At 41.0% G+C, this 13216-nt stretch overlaps 1 protein-coding gene across 3 annotated transcripts in view; it reads left to right on the top strand.

Moving 5' to 3' along the window:
* The window catches only part of Smlr1 (small leucine rich protein 1), a 14265-nt gene extending 2507 nt beyond the window's left edge, over nt 1-11758 (top strand). Inside the window, exons 2-4 of one of the 3 annotated variants that reach the window (XM_029558154.1) lie at nt 994-1278; nt 8832-9194; nt 11717-11758. In XM_029558154.1, the coding sequence (XP_029414014.1) occupies nt 994-1166 (173 nt within the window). In that variant the 3' untranslated portion in view covers nt 1167-1278; nt 8832-9194; nt 11717-11758. Of the gene's footprint in view, nt 1-993; nt 1279-8772; nt 9195-11716 lie in introns of all 3 variants that reach the window. The other 2 variants (XM_029558153.1, XM_029558156.1) reach the window with 2 other exon arrangements.
* Nucleotides 11759-13216: the final 1458 nt, after the last annotated feature.

The raw sequence follows: 13216 nt of genomic DNA, 5'->3' as shown, positions 1-13216 counted from the left end.
ACGTGTATGTATTGCCTGTATGTAGGTAAAGTGCACCCATGTTGTGCAATGCCCACAGAGGACAGAAGAGGCTGTCAGATCCCATAGAACTGGAGTTACAGACAGTTGTTTGCTGCCATGTGGGTGCTGGGATTTGAACCTGGTCTTCTTCAAGAACAGCCAGCGTTCTTAACCACTGAGCCATCTCTCCAGCCCCTTGTGTCTCATTTTCATGAAGAGTTCTCATGTAGGGTGATGAAGCTATATTGCACTGTACTCTACAGGACTTGTGTAAGAAATTCTTTCCTTCATAATGTTAATTACATCCTCTACTGCCTCCAAGAGCAGTCTACTGGAAATTCTGCAGCAGATATTCATGATTCCTGAGTCTCGGAGAGCTCCAAAAGGAAAAAGGAAGAGCAAATGAGGAATGTCTGAAGCCTGCATGGCAGCTTTTCTTCAGTCTTGCAGACTGTCCACTGCCCAGCAGTGCAAACACGTCCATGTGGAGAGCCCTTCCCAATTGCTGTAGTGACCAGTGCCAGTCACAGCGATCCCACGCCCCAACTGACACTGAACTCCCTAGAGAGAAGTAGAAGAGGGAATCAGTCAGGGAACTCTGAATTCTTCACATAGTTCCCAAGTTTTATCTCCAGCTGTCTCTTTATCAAGATAAAATCTACAGTATCTCAAAAATGCATCAAGCATGATTGCTGGCAAAATGCAGATCAGAAGAGCCTTGTGAATTTCTGTCTCTCTGTGGCCTCTGATCACCCGTGATGATAGATAGGATAATTCTGTGGGACATTTGGTATTTGGGACAGAGTCTGTAAAACAAGCCAGATCTTGGTTTCTTATCCCCAGGAAAACATCTATATTATATAAAACATAGAGAATACAGTATTTCATTTAGATATATAGATAAGTCTGAGATCTAAGCATGCCAGTCACACCCCTTCAAGATACCCTGGAAAAACCAACTTGCAGTTGGAATTGTGGCTTGGTATTCCTCAGGACTGGCACAGAGACAACGTAGGCAAAGTGCTGCTGGCCACAGTGCAGGTCCCAGAGCAACTGCCCAGTGTGTAGACATCACTGTGATTGCTGCCCAGCGACCCCTGTCTTCCTCAGCACATCCCTACCCAAGTAAGCTGTCTGGAGATAAAGTCACAGACAAAAATCCATAAAACTACATCGATAGCTCAACAACACTGGAACTGCTTCTGAAGGATTTGAGCAGAGGCAACAGAAGGCCCCCAACAACTCTTCTTCACACATCTCCCTTCTTCAATCAAAATGGTAAGCTTGTCCTAACTCTTAGACTTTCTCATACTGTGGATGTCTTCCTTCCCTCTCTAAAAGCTTACAGGTTGCAGCATAAGATTAATCCCAAGGGGGCTGTAAGAATTTCAGCCTACATGATGAGGTGCAGTGCTGTTAGTGGGGTCCTTTAACTAACATTGAAGCTTGTTCCAAACTTATTCCCCTCCAGACAGCACTAGTTCTCATTTATTCAAACAATATTTGTGAATCTACCTGATTCAGTTTTCTGTTCTTATGGCTGAACACCAGAGACCCAATAATATATAAAGAAATGACACTAATTTCTTACAGTTCTGGAGGCTGGAAAGGCCCCATCTATTGAGGTCCTGCTTGCTGGAGACTGTAGTCCCACAGTAGCATGTGGCAAGAGGGGAGCACTTAAGAGACAGATCCAAGTTGTTTTTTTAAATAACAAATACATTATCACTAATTTAGTAATTCATTCTTTTAAAATCTTTTTACTTCATGTGATGAGTATACTGCATGACTGTAAGTGCATCCACATTGTACAATGCCCCTGGAGGTTAGAAAAGGGTGTTGGATCCCCTGGAACTGGAATTACAGTGGTAGCCTCCATGTGGGTGCTGGGAGCTGAACCTGAATCCACTGCAAGAGCAGCCTGTGCTCTTAGCTGCTGAGCTATCTCTCTAGCCCCCTATTAATCCATTCTTGAAAGCAGAGTTCTGCTCTTATGTGTCCAATCGTTCCCAGAGTCTTAGTAACTCACATGAGGATTAAATTTCAGCATGAGTTTTGGTGGCAAATCATAGCATAGCACTACCATACACTATGGCTTGTCCTAGGTACTGGGACAGACTTTTACTATGGACTTTCTGGATGGAGAAGAAGCAGTCTAAGTTCTAGAAAGCCATAAAAAGCATCTGAAAAAAATCACCCAACATCAGAGATGCTGTGAATCTGTTTCTCACCTTGGTTTCACGCCATGTCGGGCCAAGCACTAAGATTTGCCCTTCCACTTTAAGGCTTTTCCTAAATGTCAGTGCTCAGACCGCTCACTAGAGGCAGGACCCTCTAAACACCTGAGACACCCCCGTGATGGAATAAGACTTCTCCACTGTCAATCTCTTTTGTTGGCTTTCAGTGAAGAATACCTGAGGCATCTAGGCTGTAGGCAAAGAGGTCAGGAGCATAAGAGAAGTGAGGAAGTAGAGGTACCATTTATTACTGTGGAACAAAAATCTGTGCATCAGCCAGGCGTGGTGGCACATGCCTTTAGTTCCAGCACTTGGGAGGCAGGCAGATCTCTGCGAGTTCAAGACCAACCTGGTTTACATAGTGAGCTCCAGGCCAGCTGGGGCTTCAAGGAGACCCGGTATCAAAAAGACCAAAACAAACAAAACAAAAAGATCTGTGCATCACTTGCTTAACACAATGGAAGCTTCATCTGACTTGATGCTTAAAAATTATACTTCTGTAGTCCTTTTCCTAAATATATATAGTGATACTCTGGTTCCAGTTTGAGGGCAAATGAGATCCTTTAGTTCAAAATAAAACATTACAAATTTGTATCTCCATTAACAGCATCCACTTAAAAAGTGTAAACAGATGGTCAAATGTCATGTTGTTAATCCTCTACCCAGGGCTACTGGCATTCCTATTTTGCTCCTGTAAAGAGAGACATGGCTAGATTAAGTGGTGTGTTCACAGAACCTGGGAGTCCTACATTTTAAAACAGAAAACCTGCTTGCCTACCTCATATATCCTAGACCGCCAGAGAAGAGAGCCACTTTAGAATGTGATGAAAGCATGCTGAGGTATTGTCATCATTCAACATTAATCTCTATGCTTCAAGCCTTGGGAGGTAATGGTGCATGGAAATTTAATTACTATGTAGAGAACATCAATTTTTCTCACAAAGGAAGAAAGAAAATTCTCTAACATTCTGATGCTTCAGTCTATGTCAGTTGCCCTGAGAAGTAGCTCTTGGAGTGCAGGTTTGTGTTTTCTTTGTTTGCTTGTTTTTTTTTTGCTCTTTTTGAGACAGGGTCTCCTTGTAGCCGCAGCTGGCCTAGAACTCACTATGTAGACCAGGCTGGCCTTGGACTCACAGAGATCTGCCTGCCTCTGCCTCCTGAGTGCTAGAATTAAAGGCATGCACCGCCACATCTGGCCAAGGTTTGGGTCTTTTGCTTTGTTTGCAACAGGGTCTCCTTTAGCCTCAGCTGGCCTAGAATTCACTATGTAGACCAGGCTGGCCTTGATCTCACAGAGATCTGCCTGCCTCTACCTCTGCTTCCAGAATGTCTGGAAAGGTCTCAGTCTTATATTTTCCAGAAATATACCCAAGCACTTCATCAAGCATTGTCATGGACATTTTACAGCCACTAAGGTGGAAGTTGTGATAGCCAAAACTTCTTCTAGTAGCACCATCCATCTTCCAAAATATCATCACCTTGATCAAGAACAAATTGCACTATAAAATAACCAAGTGTCAAATGCAGTCATTTTTTTTTCAATTTGGGATCTTTTTTATACACATGACAAGATTTTACACCAATAGTCAGTTAAATAGTACAAATTTACATTCATGAGGAATGTTTAAAAAAATTCAACTAAAAACCCAATTCTTCCTGTGACCTACAATTCCAACATTTTACAGTGCAGGGGAGAAGGAGGTTTTGGGAAAGCATCCAAAACAACTCTCAAAAAAAAAAAAAAAGAAAGAAAAAAGGACTTAAAAATTTCACATTCCTTCTCCACACAGGATCCATGGTGAGAGTGTAATAAAATTCATCTTTTTCTGCTGTAGATTCCTTTGCTGTTTCTCGATCTTCATCTGTTCCTGCATCCATCTCCTTTTCTTCATCTTGCTCTGTGTCATCAGCTGTGTCTTCTGCTGTGTCTTCAGGCTCTTCTTCCGGTTCTTCTTCCACCTGTGCTTCAGGGTCAATGTTGAAACTGAGGCGAAGCATTCTTTCTAGTCTATCTCCATATGCTTTGGTGTCTGGTAGAAGTTCTCCTGACCGAAGAGTTGCTGTTTCAAACAAAACTACAGCAAGATCCGAGACTCCTCTGTCATCTTCATCTTCCTTAATCCGTCGAAGCATGTGTTTCATCAGTGGGTGTCTGGGATTAATTTCAAATGTTTTCTTCTGACTGGCATAGTAATTTGTAGAGATGTCCTTGCCCGTTTGGTATGCTTGTGCCTTCATGATCCTCTCCATATTGCCACTCCATCCGTACTGGCTGGCCACAAGAGCACAGGGAGACTCTGTAAGGCGCTGTGACACCACAGCCTTTTCAATCTTGTCCTTAAGGGCTTTATCTTTCATCCAGTTGAGCAGAGGCTCAAATTCCTTCTCAGTTGCTTCATGACTTTCCTTAGTTTTCTCACTTTCATCAAACTTCACTCCTTCCTTGACAACATTCTGGAACCTCTTCCCATCACTCAGGAAGGGCCTGAATGCAGTATTCATCCACAGGTTCTGTTAGGCAAATAACTTTGTAGCCCTTTCTCAGAAGTTGCTTAACAAATGGAGACGATTTGGCCTCTTTTCTGCTGGACCCTGCCGTGAAGTAGATTTTGTCCTGCTTTTCCTTCATTCTTTCCACATACTGATCTAAACTAGTAATGTCAGCTGTATGAAGAGAAGACTGGAACCTAAGAAGTTTAGCAAGCCGAGTTCTATCTGAGGGGTCTTCAATTACACCGAGCTTGATGTTGATGCCAAATTCTTTCCAGAAAGTATCATTGTACTTTTCATCAGCGATCTTCTTGATCATGTCTAGGTTTTACAGACAAGCTTCTTCCTAATCACCTTAAGCAATTTATGTTGCTGAAGAGTCTCACAGGCAACATTCAGGGGGAGATCATCCAAGTCAACAACACCCTTGACAAAATTAAGGTATTTGGGCATCATAGTCATCTGTGATGAATATTCGGCGCACACACAGCTTAATATAATCGCTTTTCTAAAAAGTGTATCTATTGAATACTCAAGAGTTTATATGGAGTTAGATACAAATAAGTGAAGCTGATTGATCAGGTTCTGACCTTTAGCCAACTTACGCTGTGAAACAAAGTAGTGCAAATGCATAGCATGGCTAGGCATCTTTCACTGAACTTTATATGTATATTTTAAAGTTCTTTGGAAAAAGCAAAGTAACTTGAGTCAGCAGAGTGAAGTTGTTAAACTCACAATACAGGTCAAATCAAACAGTGTTGGGAGTTGCAAGTCTGTAACAATGGCTTCTCATACTTAATCATCAGCTTCCTGATCCCTAAATCATATATAATAATAGCAGGGCACAGCTACAGGACTGGTTGGGAAGTGAGGTGCTACAGACATGTTCTTAACAGTGGCCATTTTGAATAACTATTCAGTTATTAGTATCCCCTACTGGCTTATATGTCCCAAGAAGTATTTATGTTGTTAACAGGTGTTGTTAAGGTGGTCTTAGAATATATTACGTAAACCACCCTAGGTGACTCACCTGGAAAGTAGTAGACAAGATGTGAATCCTGGGAGTCTGGCTCCAGAGCTAGCCTTCTCAGCTGACCCACTAAGTATTCTGTCTACTAAGGGGATTTGACCCAGGCAAATAAACTTACCACTAAGTTGAAAGGCAACTGTGGGAAATTTACAAGTAAGGAAAAAATGTTTGCAAAAGCTTTGAGTGGTTTTATCTTTTAATATGAAAGGATTAATTGTTCTTAATGATGGTGATTCCTTCACGTAAAGATCCACCCTGAACCAAAGAAACTGTATTCTTCATGTATGGCCCAACAGAGTAAAAAAAACCCTCATTGCGTGCAGAATTTTCCATAGCAAACTCTGGTGTTTTTAAAGCCATCTGCCTAATTTCTCTCTGCCCATCCTTAATAGACTCTGGAATTAAATGATGGCCCAATTTCAAACTCTTTTAGGAAAAGTGGGAAATTATTTTACTTCTCTTGCTCTCCACAGGGTGCCTAACAGTGACAGCTCAGTCCCTGGATGGATGACTCATTGCAGATTGCTGAGCTACTTCTTGTTCTCTCTGTTCGAGTTCTTTATTCTTACAGCTCTCTTCCTTCAACCTCATTATTCAGGTCATCCATTTTCAGCTCTACAGTGTGGATCTTAGTCTCTCATCCAAAGCACCTTTTATGCAGTTAGCTTTTGGCTCAGAATTAAGGGAAAAAATTACTCATATTTCAATGCATTCATCATCTAAGCCATCACCATCTCAAAGAAGTCTCTTTGAAAGAGCAAATCATCTGTGTGAAAGTGATGTAACCCAGTGGCTGAAAGTGCAGACTCTAAAGTCAGGCTGCCTGAGATCAAATTCCGAATCCATCCATTTCTATGGTTCTGGGGAAAATTGCTTTATTTTCGCATATCTCTGCCTCAGTTGCTCACCTATAAATCAATGATAATAGTGACCAGTTTACAACATAAGGAGACAAGATGAATACACGCAAAGGGACTTCAAAGTATATCTGGCACATAGTAACTGCTGAATAAATATTGGCTATTAAAACTTGAGGCTTACATATCCAAGGGTTTGTCTTCATCTGCGCATTTGGAGCCTTCCCTGAATAAGATGACAAGTATTCATAGAATCATAGAAGAATCCAGATCAGGGATAAAGTACTTCCTGGCTATATGGTAAACATTCAATGACAAGGCTTGATGAAGACACCAAGGAGAATGCTATCAAGGTCAATTCCATAACATGGCATTAGAAGCTCCGGGTCTTTGGCTTGATTGGATTAACTGTAATTCTAAAAATAAAACTTATTTTGACAATTTTTAAACAATTTTAAAATATTTTAGTTTTATTTTGAGCATATGAGTGTATTGCCTGCATGTATGTAAGTGCACCTGTGTCATGCAATGCCCACAGAGGTCAGAAGAGGGTGTGGGATCCCCTGGAACTGGGGTTACAGACAGTTGTTAGCCACCATGTGGGTGCTGGGAATCAAACCCAGGTCCTCTGTAAGAGCAGCTAGTGCCCCTAACCACTGAGCCATCTCTCCAGCCCCTGAAAATAAAACTTTTGAGATAAAAAACAGGACCAGTAAGTGATGTTAGCAAACTGTCAAGAAAAAAATGTGTTATTTTTAATCTTTTATTATTTTTATGTGTATGAGTGTATTGCCTGCATATATATGAGTGCACTCATGTTGTGCAATGCCGCAGAGGTCAAAAGAGGGCTTCGGATTCCCCTGGAACTGGAGTTAAAGACAGTTTGTAGCTGCCATGTGGGTGCTGGGAATCGAACCCGGGTCCCTGCAAGAGCAGTCAGTGCTCTTAACCACTGAACCATCTCTCCAGCCAACCCCCCCTCCCCGTTTTTTTTATGTACCAGGTAGAGCTAAAGAAATGTGTTGAGGTCTCAAGACTAAAATCAATTTGGTTATTTTATTGCCAGATACTAGCTGAAGACAGAGCAGCAGGAAAGAGTCACAGAAAGGTGGTTGGCAACAAAGCTGAAGGGGGGAGAACAATGGAGGTGGGCAGAGAAAAGGCTGCATCAGTGCGACAGAGAGAGGAAACTGGGATTGGAAAATACCACTAGGCTTATCAGATAAGAGTAATTAGGAGGCTGCCAAGGAGTTTTAGTATTTTAATAAAGAAGCTTTAGCTGAAGTCCTGTTTTTATGAGGTTAAGGAATATATAGGCTCTGAAAGGTTGAAACAGTTGTCAGTAAAAGATGCCAAAAGCTTTAAAAAAGGTCAAAAGGTAAAATGGAGACTCTGACTTGTCTAAAGACTAAACATACCCAAATACATTTTGGCAATGGAGGAGCAAGTGCAGAAACTTGGTCTTCCTCATTCCTCTACCCTCAACTACCAGCCACACATGGTTAATGATGGGTTATTGAATGTGAAAATCTCAACATCTGCTAAGTAACATATACACTTGCATGTAACAATTTTTAATACAGTGGTCATCTGTTTGGGGAAGGGCATTCTTTAGAAGTGGCTGAGGAGGGCTGGTGGGAAGGTTCAGTGGGAAAAGATGCTTGCCACCAAGCCTGATGAACTGAGTTTAATCCCTGGTACCCACATAGTGGAAGATAAGAACTGATTTTCCCAAGTTGTCCTCTGACCTTCACATGTGGCATGGCATGTGACTACACACACACACACGGACTATAAATCAATATAAATTTTTTTTTGGTCTTTTTGAGACAGGGTCTCTCTCTAGTCCCAGCTGGCTTGGAACTCGCTTTGTAGACCAGGCTGGCCTTGAACTCACAGAAATCTGCCTGCCTCTGCCTCCCTAGTGCTGGGAATAAAGGCATGTGCCACCATGCCAAGCTCAAATCAATGTAATTTTTAAAAATTAGAAAGTAATTGAAGAGGTGAGAAATCCTTCAGTACGCCTTGCCTGAAAGACCTGGCTTTCTGTAACTCACTAGGGCCACCAGTACAAAACACTGGCCAGCAGCCACTCAGGGACTATACTGGGTCCAAGGTACTCATCTCTTTCCAAATTAACCATTATTTTTCCTTTCAGCTAATAAAGAACTGTCTCATATTCGTGATCACCAATACACAAATACTGTCCTTTCCCAGAGAATTAAATGAAGATGACCGCTTGTGGCTAAAGCACCGTGTCTACTGGTCAGAGCAAGGATCAATAAAACCACAGGAAAATCCAGGAAGAATGCAATGAAAAGTAGCAGCTATTATCCCACAGGACTTCTTGGAGACCTAGTTTCAATGGCAGTTCTTCCTAAAGTACCAAGACCCTAAGATTTTCTTGAATATGATCAATGCATTGGGCGTATCATAACTTTAACTGTAACTGTATTTACTTTAAAGGACAGTGTTCTTAAAATAAAATTCCCAGAGCACATCACACAACTCCATGAAAGCTCACACTATTCTCACTGTGGAGGTAAAGAAACTGAAGAGAAAGAAAACAAATAGCGAAAGGTGAGTGCCTTGAGTGAGCTCTGTGGATGCACTACACAGGAGCCCTTTCTTCCACTTGGCCACTCACCAGTCAGCAGCTCTTAGACAGTTTCAGCACTTGAGACCTGACTTTGTGTCTCTCTTTCCCAATTTCTGTCACAAATCATCTCTGGAACAAGCTGCACCAAGCAAGTGGAATCTCTGAATACTAGATATGGGATCACTCATCAGTGTAGCTCGCAGGATGACAGAAAAAGTGATGAGGTGGTACTTGGGAAAGGAAAGGAGAGAATGTGTCTTTCAGTGTAAAATCAAAACATCATGGAGCTATTTCTAAATGAAAAGAAGTTAGCATTTCACTAGCAGAATTATTCTTTTTTTCAGTAGGTCCTAAGAGATAATTGAAAAAGAAACATTTAATTTTAAGGTGGTAGTTAAAATAGATTACAGACACTACTGTGTTCTCCATATTTTTCTAGTTAACAGCAACAAAAGATGTTCAGTACTCTCTAAACCTGGCTATCTTCCAATCTTTCCATATGACTCTCACCAGGCTGTTTCACTTTATGAAATAGTAAACGTAGTCTCCTGAAAAAAAAAAAAAAAAAAAAAATCACCAGTTTTGGTAATGACAGTCACGTAAGGCTGCATAGATGACCAAAAGCCAGAGTGTCTCACTATGGCCGGATCCTGGCATTTTCTGTTTTTCAGTCCCACTCTGAAATTCTTCATAAATACCCAGTGAGCTTTCTTGTTGACACTTCGTGCCTAATTTAACTCACAGTTTGACATTCATTTCTTGCTTTAATAGCACTCAATTACACTGAGAATGTCTGCTGGGTCTTTCAGAGTTAGGTAAAGTATAAATGTTCATGCCATATGGAAGGAATAACACTATTCTCCCAGTTCTGGGAGGCATCTCCTTTTAGCCCTCGGTGGAATCTGTGTAAAAATGCTTTCTTTAACAGAAGGTATGAAAGGACACATCACAGTCCCATCTCAGGCAGCTGCCAGCCACATCTGTGGCTCAGCCATCAGGGATTGTTCCACTTTCCTCCAGAAATTGGCACTTGAGAAGCTTGAGTTCGGGCTCTGGTGGAAAGTAAGCATAACCACATGGTTTAAAGCATGACTTTTTGTTGAACACATGGGAGCAAAGAATCTCAAACAAAAACTAGATCCATGTGCTTTTATATGCAGAGAGGAACATTAAAATGTTTTAAACCAAGAAAAGTCCCAGGGGTTTCATTACCAACTGCATGAAGACCTTGCTAACAACTCTGCCAAATCACCTACAAAGTATGGCCAATAGCTGCATGGCCAGATCTTTGCTCTTTAGATGCTCATAGGTAAGTTCAGTTCTCACTTGATCTTCCCTGCTTCTGAGCCTGCACCTAAAACCCAGCCAGTTCCCTGACATTACTCTGCATCAGTTCCAGCCTGTGCTCCAAAGTCCCCAGTTGTGGCATGGGTTCCTAGGACCTCAAATGGTCTCATCCCCAAGTTTACAATCTTTCCTTAATCTTACAACACTCTTTTGTTCAACTATCTAAAAGAACTCCCCGGTAAAGATTTTTCCAACTTGAGACCTTCAATAAAATACTTAATGGGTACTTGACATGCTGTCGTAATAGTTATTACTAAGGAAGAATTGTTTTTACAGAGCCAAGGTGGTCTGAAACTCACTAGGAAGCCAGGACAGCCTTGAACTAATGATCTTCCTGACTCATCCCCCAAAGTATTAGGATTATAGGCATGAATCACCACATCCAGCCTGTAAGCTGGGTTAATTTTCTCTCTTTTTGTCCTGGTATAGTAATTTGGCAGTTTGTTGTTGCCCAAGATGGTCTTTCAAAGATTCGTAGAAATAAGCCAAGTGTGGTGTCCCCCGCCCCCTTAATCCCAGCACTCAGGAAGCAGAGGTGGGTATCAGATCTCTGTGAGATCAAAGCCAACTGATCTACACAGCAAGTTCCAGGCAAGCTGGGGCTTTTTTTTAAAAAAAAAAAAAAAAAAAAAAAAAAAAAAAAAAAGATTTGTAGGAACAGCAAGTCCATGGCCTCTCCACAACCTGAAGCTAGTGTGAAAGATAGAAACTTGGGCATGAGGGGCACAAATTTATGTTCTCCAAAATAGTATTTTTAGTCTCTTTAAAAAGTTATAATTTTGATAGCTGTTGGAGTGACTAGAATCAGTGTCAGTCCCCTCTCAAAGGCTTCTAGATACAGGAAGAAAAAAAATTTGCCCATCATTTTAGAACAATAGTGGGTTATCTCCCTTAGCTACAGGTGGGCACTTCAGTATTGCAGACCAAGATCTGAAGTCTTACATATGAGAAGTACTTTCTGCTTAGAAACAAAATCAATGAGAAATAATTGTCTAAATAACATTTTATATGGACTTAAGCCTAATGTCTGGGAAGTGTAATCCCTTGAACTCTTAAAGAAATATACTGATCACTTTAATCTTTGGTTATACTTTCCTTTCAGGTATTTAAGACCATACAGTTGGCCCAAATAAACCAATTTATTTTTACTCTTCAGGTCATTGGAGGATCTGTTCCTCAGGTCACATGAGCTCGGGAGGAGCCCCTGGCTCCTTTCACCAGTTCCATCTATGTGAAGATAAGTCAAAGGTCCTGCTCAACTGTGGCTGGTTTTACTTGGAAGCATGGAGGAAATGTTCTGAGGTGACCTTCTTCTTTGTAGACTGGACACTGGTTCAAGTCCATCTGGTGAGGTCTCCATGGCCTCCCTGAACAGGACAGGTGACTCACCACAGTTACAGGACATTTTGAGAGATGCTCCGTAGTCCCCAGGAACTTAGTCGACCTTGGAGGGAAAGGAGCAATAACTGTCTATCCTTTAAGTCCCTCTGACCAGATTAGTACAGGCCTTAAGGTATGGCTGTCAAATATCCAAGGTTAGTCCCACCAGTCTAGTACTTTTAATTGCCATGTGCTATGTAGATAAAGTTTGGGCAAAGACCAAACATTCTCAGATAATCCTTGATTAGACATGTATTTTGTTCCTTAAACTAGTTGACTAAACTATGATCTTAGAAATTTTAAGATTATGTGTACATTATTTTTGTCTCATCCTTTATATATCATAACAAACCTACACAGACCTTAATGTCTTGCTTAGGCTTTCATCATTTTTCTATTTTGGAAAATATCTCCATTCCCATATTCTTTTAACATCTTTTAACATTCTCATTTTCCTTTTTAATAATTATGAAAGAGTAACATTAACAAATAACATTTCCATCTGTTGTGAGAATTCTTTTCCTGGGGATGCTAAGCAATGCCTATTCCCTGTAAAGGCTCTAGTGTCAAACCAATGTTTGACTAAAGTTTTCCTGGGGAACCAATGAATTTACTGAGTTATTTACTTACAGAGATGACTGAAGGGTTGCTGAAGTGTATGAGTGACCTGGGGAAAACTTTATGCACACTGGAAAGACTTTAACCAGCATAGATCAAGCCTTCTTTTCCAGGCCTTCCCCATATTATATACTTTACTCCTCCCCAAATCCAGAAGACCATGTGTGATTAGGGTCAAAATTACATACAGTTCACTGGGAAGCATGGCTGGATACTCCAGTGAGGGTCCACTGAACCTACTTGCCCCTCCTTTAATGAAGGAGCACAACCATCAACAAGCCCAGTTGTGACAATGTTCAGCAAGCAGGCACAGCTGAAGTCATGATGATGGTAGTTATTTCACACATAAGAGACTGCTGTACAGCATCATCTCACTAAAAAGAATATGGAATATAAAAGGATATGGTGCTAGGATCCACAAATGAGAATATACGTCTTTTGTTTTTCTAAGTCTGTGTTACTTCACTTAGTACAACAGTTTCTAGATCCATTCATTTACCTGCAAATTTTTTACTTTACTTTCTTTACTGCTGAATAGAACTCCATTGTGTAAATATACCACATTTTTGTTAAGCACTTGTCAGTTGAGGGTCACTTAGGTTGCTTCCATCTCTTAGCTACTGTGAAAAGAGCAGCAACAAACATGGTTGTACAAGTG

Source organism: Nannospalax galili, unplaced genomic scaffold (genome assembly GCF_000622305.1).
Source record: "Nannospalax galili isolate Female #2095 unplaced genomic scaffold, S.galili_v1.0 scaffold186, whole genome shotgun sequence".
Classification (NCBI taxonomy): domain Eukaryota; kingdom Metazoa; phylum Chordata; class Mammalia; order Rodentia; family Spalacidae; genus Nannospalax; species Nannospalax galili.
This window is presented reverse-complemented; position numbering and strand designations above follow the sequence as displayed.